This window comes from Aulonocara stuartgranti (assembly GCF_965226115.1).
Source record: "Aulonocara stuartgranti genome assembly, chromosome: 6".
Classification (NCBI taxonomy): Eukaryota; Metazoa; Chordata; class Actinopteri; order Cichliformes; family Cichlidae; genus Aulonocara; species Aulonocara stuartgranti.
This window is the reverse complement of record NC_138944.1, coordinates 39990677-40009430: the sequence shown is the minus strand read 5'-3', so window position 1 is coordinate 40009430 and position 18754 is coordinate 39990677. Positions and strand designations below refer to the sequence as shown.

Genomic DNA, 18754 nt, shown 5'->3' with positions numbered 1-18754 from the left:
ATAGTGACTCTTGCAGTTTAACTGAACTTTGTTGGACTGTTGCCTAATAGTAAGAAGGTTATTGGATACCCTCCCCTGACCCGCTATCACTATTTAGACAGATATCAGAGTTGATATTGACAGAGTGCCACTGTGAGGGTGTATACTGTACCTAGACCATGGAAATATGAAGTATCCTTTTATACCATTAGGAAAATTATTTGAATCGTGGTTCTTATGCTTGGCAATACTTGATATCCACACACGACGTAAAACCATGTGGGAGTTTGCACAGTGAGTCAGAGTTGGAAGAAAACCGTGTGCGATCAGCGTCTAAATGCGGCAGTGCAACTGTACATTTTGGCTGCTTTATCCTGAGGTTTGTAGCTGATATAAAAAGGAGAATTTCAGAGCATTTAAAACAATTTCTTTTGAGCAGTGCAATCAGGGAATTTCTGATGATTCATTACATTCCCTATAAACGGACATTCTTCCTATAAAGAACATGTAATCTGAAAAAACAAAAACGTGCCTAAACTTGTGCTAACAGCGGCATTTAGTGACATTTACAGTGTAGACGGGTAAACGATGTCTGCGGACGGGAGGAGGTGGTTCGTCGTTAAAGCGCCAGCTCGTTTACAGCTAGCTTAAACGAACCTGCGCTTAACTGGCCGCGTAAATGTTTTGGCTCCCCTGATGGACACACCCGCTCCGATCATCGCGCTGTGCTTTCTTGGGGTTTTTTCTTCAGCAGGTAACTCGAACTTATTTAAATGGCACGTTTGTACTTTTACATCACCAGGAGAACTACAGGCTGTTCGTGTATTTGTAAGCCTGTATGATTTTACCGGTGTTAAAAACCTAATGGCTTCTGTTGTGTGATGCAATTCTGTGGCTTCTCAACTCTTGAAGTTTACAGCGGAAACACTAAATCAATTTTTGGCGCAACACTGATAAGAAAGCAGGGAGAGGAAGATTTCCAAAGCCGTTAATGGCATGATGATACTTTTAATCAGTCAACGAACAGGTTATCGGCAGTAGAGCATTTGTAGTGCTCTGCCGCCAGAGTCGGCACCGGCTTTTTCTTTGGCTGCGAACAGTAATCGTGATCATCAGCTTATTTTGTCGGAGTGGTTTTTGTTTGCATCATTGTTGGCTTTATGGCGAACCGATGCGGTTAATAAGAGTGCAGTTATGGTTACACTTTAGATGGAAGGTGGTATTTCCATCTGAGCAGATGGTCTATAAACTTCCTGCTCTGGGTCCTTTGGAATTTCTTAGGGTAAAAAATATCTGACTGTGGGCTCAGAATGCTTGAAGTCCTGCTACTGAACAATAAACTAACACATTTCGTTGAGAATTCAAATGTAATTTGGAGACTGTCAAATTATATAAATGTTGCTTTTTTTCCCTCCCCAGAAACTCCTCAAAGCTATTGCCCATCCCCACTGATTCAGGCAGAAGAAGGTCGTAATGTCTCATTACCATGTTATGTGGATCCCTCAGTTGACCTGTCTGCTTATACCGTGGACTGGAAACACACTGACTTGAATGATGTAGTCTTCTCGTGGCGACACGGGCAGGAAAATCATGGTGCACAGGCGGCGAGCTATAGAAGCAGAGCACGTATCGACTCTGGAGACCTTAGCAGAGGAAATCTAACCCTGCAGATCTTCTCAGCACGCCTGTCTGATAGCGGGCGTTACAGGTGTTTTGTGCCAAAACTGAAAGCCTTTTGCATCGTTCATCTTAATGGTAAACACTCTAAATAACCAAGTTTAGTTTGATACTAAGTTTTGTCAAACGTACCTTTATATTTGGTTTTGGAATTTGGTTAAAGAAAGAGCAGAAAAGTGACTTTCCCTTTAAATGTAAACCGTCCCAAATAATATGCAAAAGATGTGAGGGCTTTATTTCATGTTAACAGTTATAGCTTTGATAACACCGAGTGAACCATTGTGTCCTTGTATATTTTGATTTTGTCACAAAGGAAGCTTGAACGGCATGAATGTGACTGAATCTGGCTGATGTTGTGCTGTGTTGTTTAGTACTTTTCTGTGTTGATGTTCAGTTTCACAGCAATCTAGCTTTCCACTTATCATTATAACTTTCCCACAGGTGTGAATGTGAGTGTGGTCTTTATTTGTTAGTCCTGTGTCAGACTGGGCACCTGCCCACGGTGCACCTGCCCACGGTGCACCTGCCCACGGTGCACCATGTCCAGGGTGCGCCCTGCCGGTTGCCCTATGGTAGCTGGGATAGGTTCCAGCTCCTCCTTGTAACCCTAACAAGGATAAGCGGAAGAGAAGTGGAACACAATAAAATTAAAATAGCACTTTATTCTGTTTTGTTTTATCCAAAGTAATTTAACATGGACTTGGAGGACACTATCAGACATGCTATCTTTTAAAAAAAATAAAAATTTTCTTTTGTTTAGACAGTCTCATATATTTCAAATTCTGAGAATTTATTTATTTTTACAGTAACCAAAGAGATTAATGTCAGGTCCAGCACAACCACATCTCCAAATCTCCACAGCACAACCACAACACTGAAGCCAAATGATCCAGGCAAGTGACTTTGAACTTTTCTTCTTTTCGCTTAATTAAGTTCAATTTAGTTTTATTTATAGTGTGAAATCACAACAGCATTCAGCTCAGGCTGCTTTGTATTACCAGTAGAGACCTTAATGTGGACCTCACCACAACACAGAGAAAAGATGTTGAATGACCTATTTTTTTTCTTCACAGCAGACATTTTGAGCTGATGACGAATCGTTTCTTTTTAAGTGTCCCATTAAGTCATGAAAGTGACGCATCAAGCGTAATAGCAGAGTCCACTGCAGCCATCCCCAGTGTTTTACTAGGAATCAGCTTTCTGCAATGATAAACATCTTTAAAAATAAAAGAACTCTTCATTCATACTGCAAACTTGTGGTTTGATTTTTATATTCTGAAAAATGACTCACTTTTGCATTGTTGGCTGCACGCAGTTCCTGTGAAAACTCGTGTATGAGCTAGAGAAGTGGGTTACACGTGAAGTCATGTAGAGGGCTAGCTTCCTCTTTGTGAAGTCAAGGTTTGAAAGTACCTAAGTTTTAAAGGTTGCGTTAAAATTCACAAAAACTGCTGTTGTCAGCATGCCACCAGTCACCAGACTGCACAACTCATCTTCTGTCAGTCACATTGTTGCAATACTTTTTCCATTACTTATCAGAGTTCAACACAATGAAAGTGAAAGGAACTGGCTTCAACACTGATACATGATATTTGAAAAATTCCTCACCAGCAGATTTTTTGGTGTCCTGTTCCAACTGCTTTACTTATTTATTTTATTTATTTTTAATTTCTTTGCATATCTGTTAGTTCTGTTAGTGTGCAGGCAGTAATATTGGGAAGAGAAGTCTCAGATCCTGACACAGCCGTCTGTGCTTGACCCATTTCAGCTTCCCTCCAGCCAACAATGTGCTAAATTTGTAATTACAAGGTTTTATAAAATAAATTTGAATTAAAAATGATCTAAATGTAATAATAATTCATGAATGGCATCACATTAATTTGCCTTTTAATTTCTGATTCTTTCAGATAAACTTCTTGCCGTTCTCCTTCCTGTTGGTATCGTCTTTCTCCTGGCTGTCGTTGGATTTTGTCTGAAGAAACGCGTAAAGATCCGTAAGTTGATCAACTTTAGTGCAAGAATGTGTGCTTTAATAGTTAAACCTTTGATTAGAGATTACTGGCAAGTCTGGTGTTTGATTAGGATGAAAATCTGTCATGGATACCAGAGGAAAACGCACTGAAACAGGAAGCAGAGAATAACAGCAAAATTATACATTACACTGGTATTAAATGTAAATAAAACACATAAGCCAAACGCATAAACTTTTATTGTTCAACTTGAAATGTCTGAAGACAACTTAAGTTTCTTTTATGCTTTTTTTTTTCCTCATTTTTACTCCATTTTGCATAAATTATTACAAGTGCGTCTTTCCAGAAGAGTCTGTTCAGTGACAGGTTGCTTCTCCCAAAGACAAGAACTAACAGACTTAAAAACTCCTTTGTCCCACACGCCATCAGACTGTTTAACTCCTCTCTGGAGGGGGAGGGGAGACAGGGGGACAAAGGAGGGGGGAACAACTAAGCTGTAGTGCCTCTTCACCTCACTGTGCAATACCTTTTGTGCAATACTTTTGTAAATAGTCAACAGTGCAATAGACTCAATACTTGAAATGTGCAATTCACTTGTATTTTTATTTTTTATTCCTATTTATTCTATTTATCCCCTTTGTATATTTTATTTATATTTGTCTCTGTATTTATATATGTGTGTGTGTGTGTGTGTGTGTGTGTGTGTGTGTGTGTGTGTATATATATATATATATATATATATATATATATATATATATATATATATATATATATATATAACAGTTCTGTAACTGTAACTTCGGTCGTTGCTGTGCTTTTTTTGGAAGTCGAATTTCCCAGAGGAACCCACCCGAGGGATTAATAAAGTTCTATCTTATCTTATCTTATCTGTCTCTATCTTTCCATGTTTGCGTGTTTATCAAGGGCAATGCGTGGGGAAGCTGACAGGGCAGAAACGAGGAGTGGACCGTTCAAGCCACGTTGAACTTCAGTCTTTGGAGAATTCAACAACGAAATACGACAAGAACAAGGCTTCTTGAGAAATGAGTGAAGTACAATGTTGTGCTTGTCTTTGATTGGCTGAGTGATCAAAATGATTTTAGATTCTCAAGCTGCTCTCATTACGTTACAGCTGATTTAAGTACAACTTAATTCAAATTAATTACGTTGGATCGTTTTAAGCGTTTCTAAAAGCTCATCCTTGTTCCCATTTAGAGACTCGTATTTGATCTGTGTTATTGTATTTCATATTGGAATAGTGTGTGCTTTTGTTTAGTGTATGTAGCACTTTGCAGTGTGTGTGTGTCTGTCTGTCTGTTGCACATATATGCTTGTATAGCCATTTATGTATATAAGTATATGCATAAACTGTGCCCCCCCCCCCCCCTTCCTTCTACATGTTTGCACTGAGTAGATGCTCTGTATCTCATTGTACATCTGTATAGTGACAACAAAGGCATTCTATTCTATATAAGCGTATGCTTACTTTATATATGGATGTCTTGTAACATTTTAACTCATTTTATTCCTTCTTTTGTTTTAACTACATTGTCTCTCTGTTCAACAATTTGGCCTTGATGTCTTTTAAGTAAATTAATGGTCACAGATCTGGGAACAATCACTGAGTGACTTACTGGTTATGTTTTAAATTCCAAAAATGAATTGGGACTCTGAGAGGCAGAACAAACAATCTGCTAAAAATCCTGATGTGCTGGTTGAATATACAGCGTCCTCCATAATGTTTTTAAGATTGTATTTTTTCTCTGTACACGAGCACGGTGGATTTACGTAATGTTTTTTTTCCGTGAACGGGAAACTTCTTAAAGAAGCAGTTTGTCCAATCGTGTTTTAAATAAAGTTCTTTGAAAAAAAATTCCGCCAAAAAGTACGTCCACGACGTAAGTACGCGCCACAGTCAGCCAATAAGCGTTCGGAGTCTTTCTAAAAGGCGCGAAATTCAGCTAGGACGAGGAAGTCGGGGGAGGAGCGTTGTCATGTGTTCGTGTAACATGGAGGGAGAGTTGTTCTTCTGCGTGCACTGGGTAACGTGTTTTAAATTGTTTTCCACCTAAATGTGTGAGTTATCTTTGTAAATGTAAGTCTGCAATGTTCCTGCATGCTTGTGTTTAATTGGTTGCATGTATTGCTTGAATTTTTTTGTTCAAAACATATTTTGATGGCGAGGAGACAAATAAATATTTGCGAGGAAATCAGAGTTTCTTAATTTGTGAACTTTTGCGGTCAACATTTGAAACTGTTATCAAAGCCTCGTGTGGTAGCTTCCCAGTAATGATGACAGTGAAGACTCCAGGTTATTCAGTAAGTATTCTCTAAAGGTTTGGGATATCGAGTGGATCGGGTCAGAAGATAATATTGGTCTTTTGAATATACTTTACTCAGCTGAGAACAGATTGTTTGGTTTTTGCACTGTTGTATAGCATTGTGCAGAAAGTCACGAACCACTCCACAAGTTTTGGATTCTTTTGCCCCTAAGTATCTGGATGTTGTTGTAAATGTATTAAGTCATCTTGAGCAATAGTTTTATTTTAAGGTCTTTCAAAAAACATTTTGGACGCTGGATTCTTTACCAGGCGTGATTGTACCGACGAGGCCATTCTCAGAGACTTATTAGACCAAGACCAGTGCCATCATCTCATCATGCTGTGCAGTGTGTCCTTGCAACTGGACAAATGAAGAACAAAAGAAGTGGCAGAAAGGCGCTGACTGATTGGGATCCATCTGACTTCAGCATGGCAGTGATCCCAGACACACGAGCAGTGCAGGACAACCACACGATCGGCAGCTGACGTTCAAAACAGAAATGATCGGTGGCTCGAGACTTTTGTACAGTAGGGTGTGTACTTTCTGAAAGACTCCTACACACCGGACCAAAAGCGGGGTGTTGGAAGTAAGCGGCTGAGGCGGGGGTCAGTTATTGGTCCGGTTATCTTTTAGGAGAGGGCTGATGGGTCAGTGTGAAAACGGCACGTCGTGGAAGACTGACGTAGGTTTCGCCGGCTGCTGGCGTAACTTCCCTTTCAGGCTGCGCGATCTTGAATGAAGTCGCGCGCGCTAAACCGGTTTGTGAAACAAGATGAGATCGTCTGTTCGTCTTTGTGCCCCACGCGACCTCCTACTCATGTCATGCATAGCTGTGTGTTTTCCGTCATCTGATGGAGCTCTGAAGGGTAACTTGACTTGCACTTTGCTGGCTGTTTAGCTCGTGGGTACCAATACGGCATTAGCAGGGCGGGCTCTTCACTTGTTGTTTTTAGGAAAAGCCGTTTGGCGTGTGTGACCTGAGCAAACTCGCTGATTATTCTCGGGGGACAGCACATAACTTCTATGTTCAAGTATAAAACGGGTCCAGGAGCAGTGTTCAGCTGAAACAGCTGCTGTTTTAAGGTATGAGATCGTGACCTTAATTCAAAGGTACTCAAGTTGTTGTTCCTCTCCAGAAGAACCTCGAGCCATTTGCCCGGTTACGGAAATTGAAGCAAAGGAAGGTGATGATGTCATCCTCCCGTTTTATGTGGTTCCCCCTGTCAACCTGTCTGCGTTCACCGTGGACTGGTCAAGAACCAACCCGAGTGTGGTCGTCTACTCCTATCGACACCAACAGGAGTCGCATGATGCAGAGATGGATGCAACAGTCAGACGTGAAGACCTGAACAGAGGAAGTCTGACACTGTGGATCCCCTCAGTGCAGATGTCCCACAGTGGAGAATACACAGGCTTCGTTATGGACCTCGGGATCAAGTGTAGTGTTCAACTTAATGGTAAGGACCTGAGTAATAGTTTGTTGTCTGATGTACTTGATATGAATGTAATGAAGAAATCTACTTAATGATATAAAATGATCTTCCACTTGGGGAAACGCAAACATAGAATAACATGATTTAAAACTGAAAATGATTTGTATCCTGTGTGTGTGTGTGTGTGTGTGTGTGTGTGTAAAAATGAAAGTAGTCTAATTGTGGATTTGTCTGTAATGCAAACCTGTTGAGGCTAGCCTGAGGCTAGAGTACATGTTAGTAATGGGATGCATCCAAATCTCACAAAAGGGGTGCATGTCTAAAATGGGACAGCAGGCAGTGAGTGACCATGCAGGTCATAGACAGGCCTGAACAAGTTGTTTCATGCCCGACCCCAACATATAAGACTTGAACCTGGACACAGCACAGCACCAGATGTGTGACTGTGGTTATTTCTTAGTGGTGTGAATCCTAATGACCAGCGGTCAACAATCACAGACCAGTACTCGTCCGTGACTCGTTTGGTCTGTGAGAGTTGAGGCTTGGTGTGGGTGGGTTTTTTGTTTTTTAACTTAACTGGGTCTTTTCCCGTGTGTTATGAATAAATCGTCCTTTTTTTGGTACTGGTTTTATTTTTGTTGTATTTCTCTGCAACACCTTAAAGGCCGGACATAAACCGGTCCATGACGCACAAAAGGTTGGAGACCACTGCTAACGAGAACGTCTCTCTCTCTCTTTTTTTATTTATTTATTTATTTATTTATTTATTTATTTTAAACAGTAACCAAAGACAAACTGAAAAAGCAAAAGGGGCAGGATGGTTTCAGCACAACTGGAGCTCCTCTCAACACGACGGTGGAGAAAGTCGGTCCACGTAAGTTACTCTGAGCTCTTCTCCAGAGGATTTTGGTTGAGACACAACCTTCAAAACCTTTGAATGACTGCTCACTTCTTTTAAGTATCCATTAAATCATGACAGTGAAACAGTATGCATAATAGCAGGCTCTGCATCCACACATCAGTGATGAAGCTGTTCTTTTTCCTCATGTGATTTCACAAAATGTGAGCTTGCTTGAGTGCATTAAGGAAATCAATGACTGGTTGTGCCACAATTTTCTCCAGCTAAACAAAAACAAAACTGAGGTAATAGTCTTTGGCGCCAAAGAAAAACGATTACAGGTCACCAGAGAACTTCAATCTATACATCTAAAAACCACAAACCAGGCGAGAAATTTGGGTGTAGTGATGGATGCAGACCTAAACTTAGAAAAACACATTAAGACAATAACAAAGTCAGCTTACTATCACCTCAAGAATATATCAAGGATAAAAGATCTGATGTCTCAACAGGACCTGGAAAAACTAGTCCATGCATTCATCTTTAGTAGGCTTGATTACTGTAACAGCATCTTTACAGGTCTACCTAAAAAATCAGTCAGACAACTACAGCTCATTCAGAACTCTGCTGCTCGAGTCCTCACTAAGACCAAAAAAGTGGACCACATCAGTCCAGCTCTGAGGTCCTTACACTGGCTGCCTGTCCGTCAGAGGATAGACTTTAAAGTCCTGATGCTGGTCTATAAAGCTCTGAATGGTTTAGGACCAAAATACATCAATGACCTCCTGACCCAGTATGAACCATCCAGATCCCTCAGGTCATCTGGATCCGGTCTTTTATCAGTTCCCAGAGTCAGAACCAGACACGGAGAAGCTGCATTCAGCTTTTATGCTCCTTATATCTGGAACAAACTCCCAGAAAGCCTCAGATCAGCTGAAACACTCAGTTTATTTAAATCCAGGTTGAAGACTCACCTGTTCTCAGCTGCATTTGAATAAAGCACCAAATCCACACTTTAAGCTTAAATTTCAAAACTTACACTAACTACTGATTTTATCTTCTGTTTTTCATTTTAAATCGTGCTTTTTATTTGTTTTTGTTTTTTAACGTCTTTATAAAGCACTTTGGATCACCTTGCTGTTGAATTGTGCTATATAAATAAACTTGCCTTGCTTAGTGTGAATATTTGTGTTACTGATATTTTTGCCCAGCAAGGCCATGAAGTTCAGGTTCATTCACGCCTGATCTGTGGGGTATCCTTAAAATGACCTGTTCTGTTTAGATTTTAGGCTGCTGTGCATTATGTCAGTTTGTAACTTATCTGGACTGCCTGAGGTTTGAAAACAAGTATTCACTTAGATTTCTGTGGTCTAGGCAATCCAGTACTGGGTGAAAATGAACAACGCTCTTAGGTTTTCTCACTTTTTGCTCTAAACCAGGGGTGGGGACCTTCTGGCCTCATGCAGGTTTGAGATCACCCTGGGTCAACACACCTGAATCAAACGATTAGTTCATTCCCAGGCCTCTAGAGAACGTGAAGACATGTTGAGGAGGCATTTTGGCCATTTGAATCCACTGTGATGGATCAAGGACGCATCTAAAACCTGCAGGACAGGCCTGGAGTTCCCACCCTTGCTGTAAACACAAGCATTATAACTTGTGGCTGATTTTTCAGATGGTTAGAAAAATACCGAAGCCCAGGATCAGTACATGAAATTCGTGTGGTTGATTAAACCAGGTCCAAAATGCAGCATAATTGAGTTAAGTGCATAAAAAAAACTGCTGCGTTAGTTGCTGCATTTGATAGTCGGTTAAAAATGACCTCATTTAAATTGAGGTGTCCACATCCCGCGTGGTAATCTGAACTCTTAGAGTCAAGGCAGAAGTGACAGAAATCTCAAATCCTGACCAATGAGAGCATCTGTGGTTTGACCTTCCCTTCACCGCAGGACTTGTGTGACTTGTGTGTCATGTGGATATATTAAAGAATGATGTTGGAATAAACTGACCCTTGTTTTCAATCTCTGACTTCTAGGTGGTGACATGATGCTTATCATTGGGATTGCTCTTTCTTGCGGCGTCGCTCTTCTCTTTGTTCTGGGATTGCTTGGAAAGCTCGGTAAGTTGGTGGTCAGTCTAACGGTTAACCTCTCAGTTAGGCATTGCTTTTGTCAGCAAGCTGGATGATGATGAAACTTGATGCATCTCTTAAATCAAAGGTCATATAAATGTTCCTGCTTGCTTGTTTTTGGATCCAGACTTTATCTCTGCCGTCTTTTTCAGTGTAGGATCCTCACATCCTACATTCTCATCAATGTAAAAATGTAGACTGTGTTATAATCATTACTGTATATTTACATTTTCACCATGAAAGTAATTGATGTAGTGTTTTGTTTTTCTGTCTAGTAAAACTTTTGTTTAGGTTTCTTAATTCATACAAACAAACAAACTTTGTCTTGATGCATTCTCAATATTCCAGGAAAGTAAATCTCCAAAAGTTGATTGTGTTCATCTGGACGTAGCGTTTTCAGTGGGAGAAACGGTCTCAGCTGACTGCAGGTTTCCCCAATCTCATAAACAGTACGTGGAAAGACCATCTCTGAATCGAGGAGGGTTTATCTGTCACCATCTCACAATGCTGTGATTGCAGCCATTCCCCAACTCTCTGTGATGGTACCCATGGCCATTGATCAGTGGGTTCTGGTCAGTGGTTGTTGATCAGTGGTCATGAGAATTTGCATAATTAAGATTAAGGACCTGACCTCCCAGCCCATTGTTCCCTCAGTGGGCTGGTTTCAGTCATTATGCAAATGTGCTGTTGATAAGATTTGTGGAAACCTGCAGTCAGCTGAGACTGAAGACGTCACTCGCATGAGTGACGAAACGTTTCTCCCACAAAACACTACGTCCAGATGAACAGAATCAAGTTTTGGAGAAAAAAACCCTCAATCAGCTTCATATTCTACCATAAAAAGTATTTGTTTTTTGCAGAGGGCTTTGTGAGACGGTGCAGAGGATGGATCCAGCCACCAAATGATGATCGCACTGAAAATTAAACCATCTTATGAAATTTAGCAGAATGCAGTGATTAACAAATCTCATGTGCTGTCCATAAGATGTGGGTTTATTATAGAATGTGTGTCAAATGTTTAAACTTTAAAAAATTGTTTTATATGTGTAAAGAAAACACAAGCTCTTAGCTGTAAATGAGGTTTTACATGTGAACACAATGAGTCTAGAACACGACGACAAAGTGATGCCAGAGGTGCCTCTCAGATGAGTTTGAATCTCTGACCTTGTCCTTAACCTCCTAAGACCCAAACTCTCATTTCATGAATTTGTAATTTGTCTTTATTATTTGGACTGAGACCTGGTGAATGTAAAAACAAACCTGATGTAGTTTCTGAGAATCTGATATCAGGCTTTGTACAGCAAAATTGAGGAACTGTAGCCTAGACGACCCAAAATAATCATGTTCACATATGTGGGAGGTTAAGGTCAGAGTTCAAATTTTCTGAAAACTTGAACTCGCATGTCACCTATGATTTTCATATTGCTATCACATCTATCTGTCCTACATTTTGCTGCTTCCATCAAAGTCAAAATGAGCTAACGTTGTTCTGAAAATGACACTTTCTCAGTTTAAACTCATGTTTGTGTTCTGCTGTGAATGTAATGTGGGTTCATTGGATTTGCACATATATTTTGTACATTGAAACTTTGCGAGGCTGGCCGTGTGTGTGTGTGTGTGTGTGTGTGTGTGTGTGTGTGTGTGTGTGTGTGTGTGTGTGTAATGACCTTTCCTAGAGCAATAATGTGAATAAATAAGTTTGTATTTATGAATGTTTTATAAATGTTACCTTTCATCGCTCTGTAAAACATTAACACAGAAACATATGGATGATAGTTTGTGTGTGAGTGAGAGAGAGAGAGGTGACTGTGATGATTAAATCAATAAACATGATACTGAATGTGACACAACTTGACTTGCTGATGAAATCTCCTGAACGTCACTTCACTCGCTCAAGATTGGGGAAAATCAATGAAGCTACTCACACATTTATGTCTGGTTATTTTCAGTATAGGCACTGCTCGCTGCATTTACATGTATGACTTTTTATTGAATGAGGGGCCCCGAGTCTTTTGATGAGTAAGCATGCTAAATGTTTGGCATGGGTGCAGTTATCTTTTGTTGACAAGACTGAAAGCAAAACAGTTCTGTTGCCCAATTACTGGAGTTGTTCACTGATGGCTAAAAGCTGCGGTAAAACCAGGCAGTTTCCATCAGTCCTACAGTCTGTAGTGTAGCTCTTATAGAGCTGTTTGTAGCTTCATGTTGTATTCATTTTATCGGGCTTTTCTATTTGGTGGTTTTTTTGTTTTTAATTTCACAACAAAAGCTGCTTTGGGGTTTGTTTTACTGTGAGGTAAAGAGTCCAGTTGAGGGAAAATGACAATCGGAAGTTATTTGGCATCCAGCAAAACCAGACTCGGGGATGATTTTATCTGCCATAACCAGTTAAGAGTGAAGGCAAAGACATAAAAAAGGGGCGAGCAGGGATGATAAAGTAGCAATGGGAGAGAGAAGACAAAATCGAACAACATATTCCAGAGGTATATAAACACACGGGCAGTAAAAAGAGGTGAGTGTATTTAAAAAAACACAAAAAACCTGCAGACACAGGGACAACATGCCAACTCCACAAAGAAAGGCCCCTGCTTGGATTCAAACCCAACCTTGTAAGAAAATAGTGCTAACCACCATTCCCCACTTTAACGAAAGGATATAAGATAATCAACACTTATCTTCAGTTCTGAATAAGGCAACAATAAAATGCCCATGGCAAATCGGGAGCAAAATGTGTCTTTGTAGTAATGTCCCAAAAATATTTTATGTATTAAATATATATATTTATATGCTTTATATATTATTAATGCTTTGTGTCATTGTTTTAGTGCAGTGACATGGTAGTTAAAATAGTTTACTCTGATTATTTCCATAACGGAAATTATTTTGGAGAAACAGGTAAATATGCCAGCATTTGGACACGTATAAGTTCCCGGGAACTTTGCGCCAAAAAAGTACTCTGTGTTCAAACTCCCGCCACCGACTGGGGCACGTAACATTGACGTAACATTCTCCGTAACGCTTTAGCCAATGAGCTTCACTCAGCTAAGCCAATCAGAGGGCAGCGGCGGGAAAGACAGCTGATCTAGAAAGAGTTGCGGGAGATTCGGCGCAACTTTGGTTTCGGGCGGCCAGAGAGAAAAGAAAACACGTTTTGCGTTGTACCGAGAGGACTTCTATCAACTTAATTTAAGAGGTACGTTTGTTACCAACACGCTCATTTAACTCGTAAAAGAAAAATACATTTGATACTGGACGGGCGGAAGAGAGCTGACTTACTGTAGTCTACTCTTCAGCGTAGGTTTGCCACTACTCTTAAAAATATCTGTTAACTTGACACGCTTGCTTGTATTTGCAAACAAATGCATTCGGAGTCATTTTTAGTCTTCCAGATATATTTTAGATTAAAAAACCTGTCCGGTCAAAGTGGAAACTCGGCTATTTAAAGGCCGAGGCCTTTGTTTGGCGCCAATAGTGGAGCACACTGTATTATTTCCTGTTTATAGGTAACTGTTAGCTCAGGAATCACGCGATATAACAAATGTAATTTGCGCTGTTAGTGTAGTACTAGGCGCAGTGCTACGATTTTATTTGCGATTTTGAATTTTAACATGAAGTTACGCGATTAATGGCTCGTGTTTGAGTAGCATGTTGGAGCAACTGAGCTAAACGACTTTGATAGGACAGCAGATCGTGGAGGGATGCGAAAAGATTTGTACAACCAATGAACGCAAGGTTTATTTGGGGGCACGATTGTTTCTGAAATGCCTTTGCCCGTTTTTCAAGACCCACAGCAGACATTTCCACTCAAAAACTACAGTCGTGAAATTTGGGCTTAGTAATAATTTGCCTGTGAATCAGTCGAAAGTCTTCTTGTTTTTTAGTGGTCCTTACACAAAAGTGCATGTTTATGTATTTCCAAATAGGAACACGCACTTCATCGTAAATCCCATCAGTGTTTAATCTTCACATATATTTCTGATCATATTATTCTGGCTACGGCTCTGTTCATACATATATAAATATATAAAAAAGCCAAACAAAACATTGGTTCTTATTATTTTTTAATAATTAAATGATGTCTGAATCATGTGTCATATTTAGGTGCTTAAACATGTTGTCTTCGTTTAGGTTAATCCAAAATGCCCAGCACACGCTCCCAGGGACGAGCTCAGCCCACACTTCAGTTCCCTCGACGTAAATCCTGCAGAGTTTCCTCCCGCTCCAAGAAGCCGGAGCCCCAGAAGTCCCCAGCTGTGTCACCAATCAAGCCTGAACCTCAGGCCCCGGGGCTGATGCGGATCGGACCCCTCTCCCCGAGACGTCCCATTAACTTGTCCACCCCACTGTCCCCCAGACGCTACACAGACCAGCCCACTCCTCTCTCCCCAACGCGGCCAGTCGCCCTCTCGTCCCCTCTTTCACCCAGACGCACATCAGCCCAGCCGCCAGCACCTTCCTCCCCTCGTCTCCAAAGCCGGATCCCCCTCAGCCCTCGAAAGCGCACAGGTATTGAACGGTGAATTCAAAAGCTTCAGTTGTTCCACTACTTCATGCAGCTCTGTGTACTAATAACCTTCAGTGCCTCTAGACTAAAAAAAAAGTGAATTGAATTTAAATGGCGAATCTTCAGGATTAAAATTTCAGCTCCTAAAAAGCCAGCCTCGAGTCATAACAAATAACAGCACTTCTCATTTTTCTCCATCAAGGTGATGACAATGTCTGCAACCTTGGCACCTCCCTGCAGTGCTCACCTACAAAACAGAGGAAGCTGAGCCTGGCCTCACCACGAAAACTCGGCTTTGATGAGAACTCACCGGTGCAGGCTCGTCGTCAGCTGATCCCATCCTCGGGGCAACAGACGCCCCCTTCCACCGCCAAATCATCTCCGAAACGAGAAGAAACGCCTACAGGGAGCCCCATCCATAAAAATCTGAACAAGAAGCCACCCGTTGCTCGACTGTTTGGAGAAAGTAAGAACTCTAGTTTTTTTTCTTCTTCTTTTTTTGTTCCCCACTTACATTATATTACATTATCTTATATTACACTACATTATATTATATTACACTACATTATATTATATTATATTACACTACATTATATTATATTACACTACATTATCACCATTTCTTCTCCAGAGATGAGGCTTCAGAGTGTGAAGCAGGCGCTCCACACTGCCATCCCCGAGCGCCTTATGTCCAGAGAGGCCGAGCGGGCGTCCATCCGGTCCTTCCTGGAGGACAAAGTGCTTCAGCATGTTCCCGGCAGCCTCTACATCTCTGGAGCTCCGGGAACAGGCAAGACAGCCTGCCTCAACTGTGTGCTGCAGGAGATGAAGGTGAGCGAAGGAGTCTGTAGCCTGTCATGTTTAGTGCTTTGGGACACCTGCTGGCGACTTTCAGTTACTGCAGTAAGATTCGAGTTTGAGCAGCACCCCACAGGCTTCATTTCCAGAGTTTGAGGGTCTTAAAGTGCAAGTTTAAAGTCTGAGTGCAGGCTAATAACCTGTTCCCTGATTGTCTATGTAACAGCCAGGGTTGAAGTTTTGTCAGTAACTGGTTGCGTTTTGTGTGCCTTCAGGCTGAGCTGTCGTCAGTACAGACGGTGATGGTGAACTGCATGAGTCTGAGGAGCTCCCATGCAGTCTTCCCACTGCTGGCTGACAAACTGAAGGCATCTGGTGGCCAGAACGGACTGCAGAGGTTCCTGACAGCCCCGGGGCCCACTGTGTGAGTCAACAAATCCTCAATCCTTTGGGGCGATCATGGCTCAGTTGGCAGCTTGTCTTGTAACTGGAAGGTTGCCGGTTCGAGCCCCGGCTCGGACAGTCTCGGTCGTTGTGTCCTTGGGCAAGACACTTCACCTGCCACCTACTGGTGACGGCCAGAGGGGCCGATATGGCAGCCTCGCCTCTGTCAGTCTGCCCCAGGGCAGCTGTGGCTACAACTGTAGCTGCTTCCACCAGTGTGTGACTGTACAGTGGAATTGTAAAGCGCTTTGAGGGCCCTGAAAAGCGCTATATAGATGAAATCAATTATCATTATCTTATCACACATTTACTTGAAAAAGGAAGTATATGATAGATGACTAAAGGGTGTGGCTTTTTAGAACTTTCGAGCAAACTATCCACTAAAGGTATTCTTTTAAAAAAGTTGCTGGTTGAAAGTCCTTTTTGGGATGTTTTGAAAGTATAGCTGTGATTACTGCCTGCTGAGATACTGATTGGGTCTGTTTGTTTGTTTTTCCCCTTTAAGGCTTCTTGTTCTGGATGAGATGGATCAGCTGGACAGCAAAGCCCAGGATGTCCTCTACACAATCTTTGAATGGCCGTACCTGCCAAAGTCTCGCCTCTGTCTCATCGGTAAGTACTCGACTCAACAAATATCCCAAATTCACCAGATCTCACATCTTTGTGTCCTGTAGACAGAAAGCAGAGTGTTCTGACAAAAATAATATCTGTTCTACATGCTGACCACTGATGTCTTTGCAGGTATTGCAAACGCTCTGGATCTGACTGACCGGATCCTGCCCAGACTGCAGGCTCGTCCCCAGTGTCGCCCTCTGCTGCTGCACTTCCCTCCCTACAGCCGGGAGGAGCTCACGGCCATTGTACAGGACAGGCTTGTACAGGTAAATGTGGTCTGTGTGACTCAGAGCTTAAGCTGGAACCTTACAGATCACTTTTATTTAATCAGTGCCGCGTCTTCTTCTCCTCAGGCCTCGGCTGAAGGGCTCCTCGACGCTTCTGCAGTTCAGTTCTGTGCCAGGAAAGTTTCAGCTGTGTCGGGAGACGCCAGGAAAGCTTTGGACATCTGCAGGTGAATGCTTGGACTTGTTTTTTCTTTAACCTTTTAGGGAATCATGTCTCTGTGTTTGCATTTAGATTCTGCACTCGTTTAGGCATTTTAGTTGTTTCTGCTCTCGGGAGACCTCGTGCAGATTCTTTGAGTTGATGTTTCTGTGAAATGTCATTCAAACGATTTTCTGGTTGCTGATTTCAGGAGAGCAGTTGAGATTGTAGAGTCTGATGAGAGGAAAAAAGCAAGTGATCCAAAGGGTGAAAGTAAAGGTGAGTTGTGAAATGTTTTCTTGAGTTAAAACTGATGATGGTGGAAGTCACACGGCAGCTGATTGGTGGAAACTTCCTGTACTGTGTGTTCTGCAGCGTCCCGGGTCAGCCTGCCGCAGGTTGCGAGAGTGCTGTCGGAGGTCTACGGCGACCGCATGGCGTCTCAGAGCAGCGGTTCAGAGGGAGAGAGTTTCCCCCTGCAGCAGAAGCTGCTGGTGTGCTGCCTGCTGCTGCTCATCCGCAATGGGAAGAGCAAAGAGATCGGCTTGGGAAAGGTGAGGTGCTGATATTAGTTTGCTAAAGGATTTTAGCGGCGTGTTGTCGTGGCAAATCAGGAAACTTGTTGCATGAATGCGTAATTATTCCGTGTTTCAGCTCCATGAGGTTTACAGCCGCCTGTGCGCTCAGAGGCAGGTGTCTGGAGTGGGTCAGGGCGAGTGTTTGTCGCTCTGCAGTCTGCTGGAGAGTCGAGGGATCGTTGCCCTGAAGAAGGCCAAAGAGGCTCGTCTCACTAAGGTACCCGACGCTTCACGAGGAAATGCTCTGCAGTGCAGTGTTCGACCTCTGTTGCTTAAAAATGAAACTCGAGGGGTTATCAGGGAACAAGACACCGAGTGGAACGTGGCTGATTAAAGCGTCTGTTTCTGCAGGTGTTCCTGAAGATCGAGGAGAAAGATGTTGAAAACGCTCTGAAGGATCGAACGCTGCTGGGCAGCATCCTCGCTGCAGGACTCCCCTCGTGATCTTGTGATCGTTCCTCTTTTAAAGACTCATTTTTAAGGTTGCACAATGAGCCAATGTTCTGTGGGGGTTTTTTGTTTTGTTTTTTCTTCAAAGACATTTTTTGGTTCTCATTTTTGCTGGGAATTTGTAGTTTTAATGACGCTCAGTTGAGTTCAGAATGTTGAGCTTGCATCAAATGAATCGTTTCAGTTTTGAAACCTCTTTAAGCTTTGAATAAAAGTGAAGCTGTTTTAGCTGCTGTTGCTTGTGTCACCGGTGCATTGAAATGCTCGCGCTATATTCGAGCTGATAACTGAGGACAAATGTTCATTCACTGAAATCAGCTGAGTCTGTAGATGTTGTTCCAAAGGCACTTTGAAAGGTTTTAGGTAAAGTTACTCAGCTCGGGTGTAAGAAGTTAAATAATGTGATGTGTAGAATCTGCAGAACAAGATTTTATTGATTTCATACTTCCATTTATATCGTGGAATATTGCATATACTTCCAGCGTAAACATGAAGAACGGGATTCTGATTCTGTCTGCACAGATTTCCTTAACGATGCTGTTAGTTTTCACTGAGACTTTACATCTTTGTCCACCAATCAGCAGAATAA

At 41.9% G+C, this 18754-nt stretch overlaps 2 protein-coding genes and 2 long non-coding RNA genes across 5 annotated transcripts; 3 read left to right on the top strand and 1 right to left on the bottom strand.

Moving 5' to 3' along the window:
• Positions 1-417: 417 nt before the first annotated feature.
• LOC309709039 lies at positions 418-2927 on the top strand. The gene is made up of 3 exons (XR_014277406.1): positions 418-733; positions 1399-1734; positions 2463-2927. It is a non-coding gene; the product is annotated as an uncharacterized lncRNA (long non-coding RNA).
• Positions 2928-3560: 633 nt separating this feature from the next.
• Positions 3561-12439, top strand: LOC309708252 (uncharacterized protein). Of its 2 annotated transcripts, none has more exons than XR_014277222.1 (5): positions 3561-3650; positions 4551-5668; positions 8163-8255; positions 10255-10338; positions 11211-12439. XR_014277222.1 is itself a non-coding variant. In XM_082536095.1 (5 exons), exons 1-5 carry the CDS (start codon positions 6721-6723, stop codon positions 11273-11275), a joined length of 657 nt encoding a protein of 218 aa, XP_082392221.1. In that variant the 5' UTR covers positions 6379-6720; the 3' UTR covers positions 11276-12430. The 2 variants fall into 2 exon arrangements, 1 of the variants encoding a protein (XP_082392221.1); XM_082536095.1 differs by lacking the exons at positions 3561-3650; positions 4551-5668 and adding exons at positions 6379-6814; positions 7085-7405 and having other exon boundaries at positions 11211-12430.
• LOC309708256 lies at positions 10608-11214 on the bottom strand. Its single transcript, XR_014277224.1, has 2 exons — positions 11126-11214; positions 10608-10708 (listed from the first exon to the last, which is right to left on the bottom strand). It is a non-coding gene; the product is annotated as an uncharacterized lncRNA (long non-coding RNA).
• A 950-nt stretch (positions 12440-13389) lies between the features above and the next one.
• Positions 13390-18393, top strand: cdc6 (cell division cycle 6 homolog). The gene is made up of 12 exons (XM_082536231.1): positions 13390-13543; positions 14479-14856; positions 15057-15320; positions 15486-15685; positions 15928-16076; positions 16602-16708; positions 16838-16977; positions 17065-17165; positions 17349-17416; positions 17513-17691; positions 17792-17932; positions 18067-18393. Exons 2-12 carry the CDS (start codon positions 14490-14492, stop codon positions 18157-18159), a joined length of 1809 nt encoding a protein of 602 aa, XP_082392357.1. The 5' UTR covers positions 13390-13543; positions 14479-14489; the 3' UTR covers positions 18160-18393.
• The last annotated feature ends 361 nt before the right edge of the window (positions 18394-18754 follow it).

Excerpts from the sequence above, each read along its gene's own strand:
- cdc6 (XM_082536231.1), top strand. The coding sequence starts at position 14,490 with ATGCCCAGCACACGCTCCCAGGGACGAGCTCAGCCCACACTTCAGTTC. Across the intron at positions 14,857-15,056 it reads CAGCCCTCGAAAGCGCACAG|GTGATGACAATGTCTGCAAC; the intron begins GTATTGAACGGT and ends TTCTCCATCAAG. Across the intron at positions 17,417-17,512 it reads TCCAAAGGGTGAAAGTAAAG|CGTCCCGGGTCAGCCTGCCG; the intron begins GTGAGTTGTGAA and ends TGTGTTCTGCAG.
- LOC309708252 (XM_082536095.1), top strand. The coding sequence starts at position 6,721 with ATGAGATCGTCTGTTCGTCTTTGTGCCCCACGCGACCTCCTACTCATG. Across the intron at positions 6,815-7,084 it reads ATCTGATGGAGCTCTGAAGG|AAGAACCTCGAGCCATTTGC; the intron begins GTAACTTGACTT and ends GTTCCTCTCCAG. Across the intron at positions 10,339-11,210 it reads GGGATTGCTTGGAAAGCTCG|AGGGCTTTGTGAGACGGTGC; the intron begins GTAAGTTGGTGG and ends TGTTTTTTGCAG.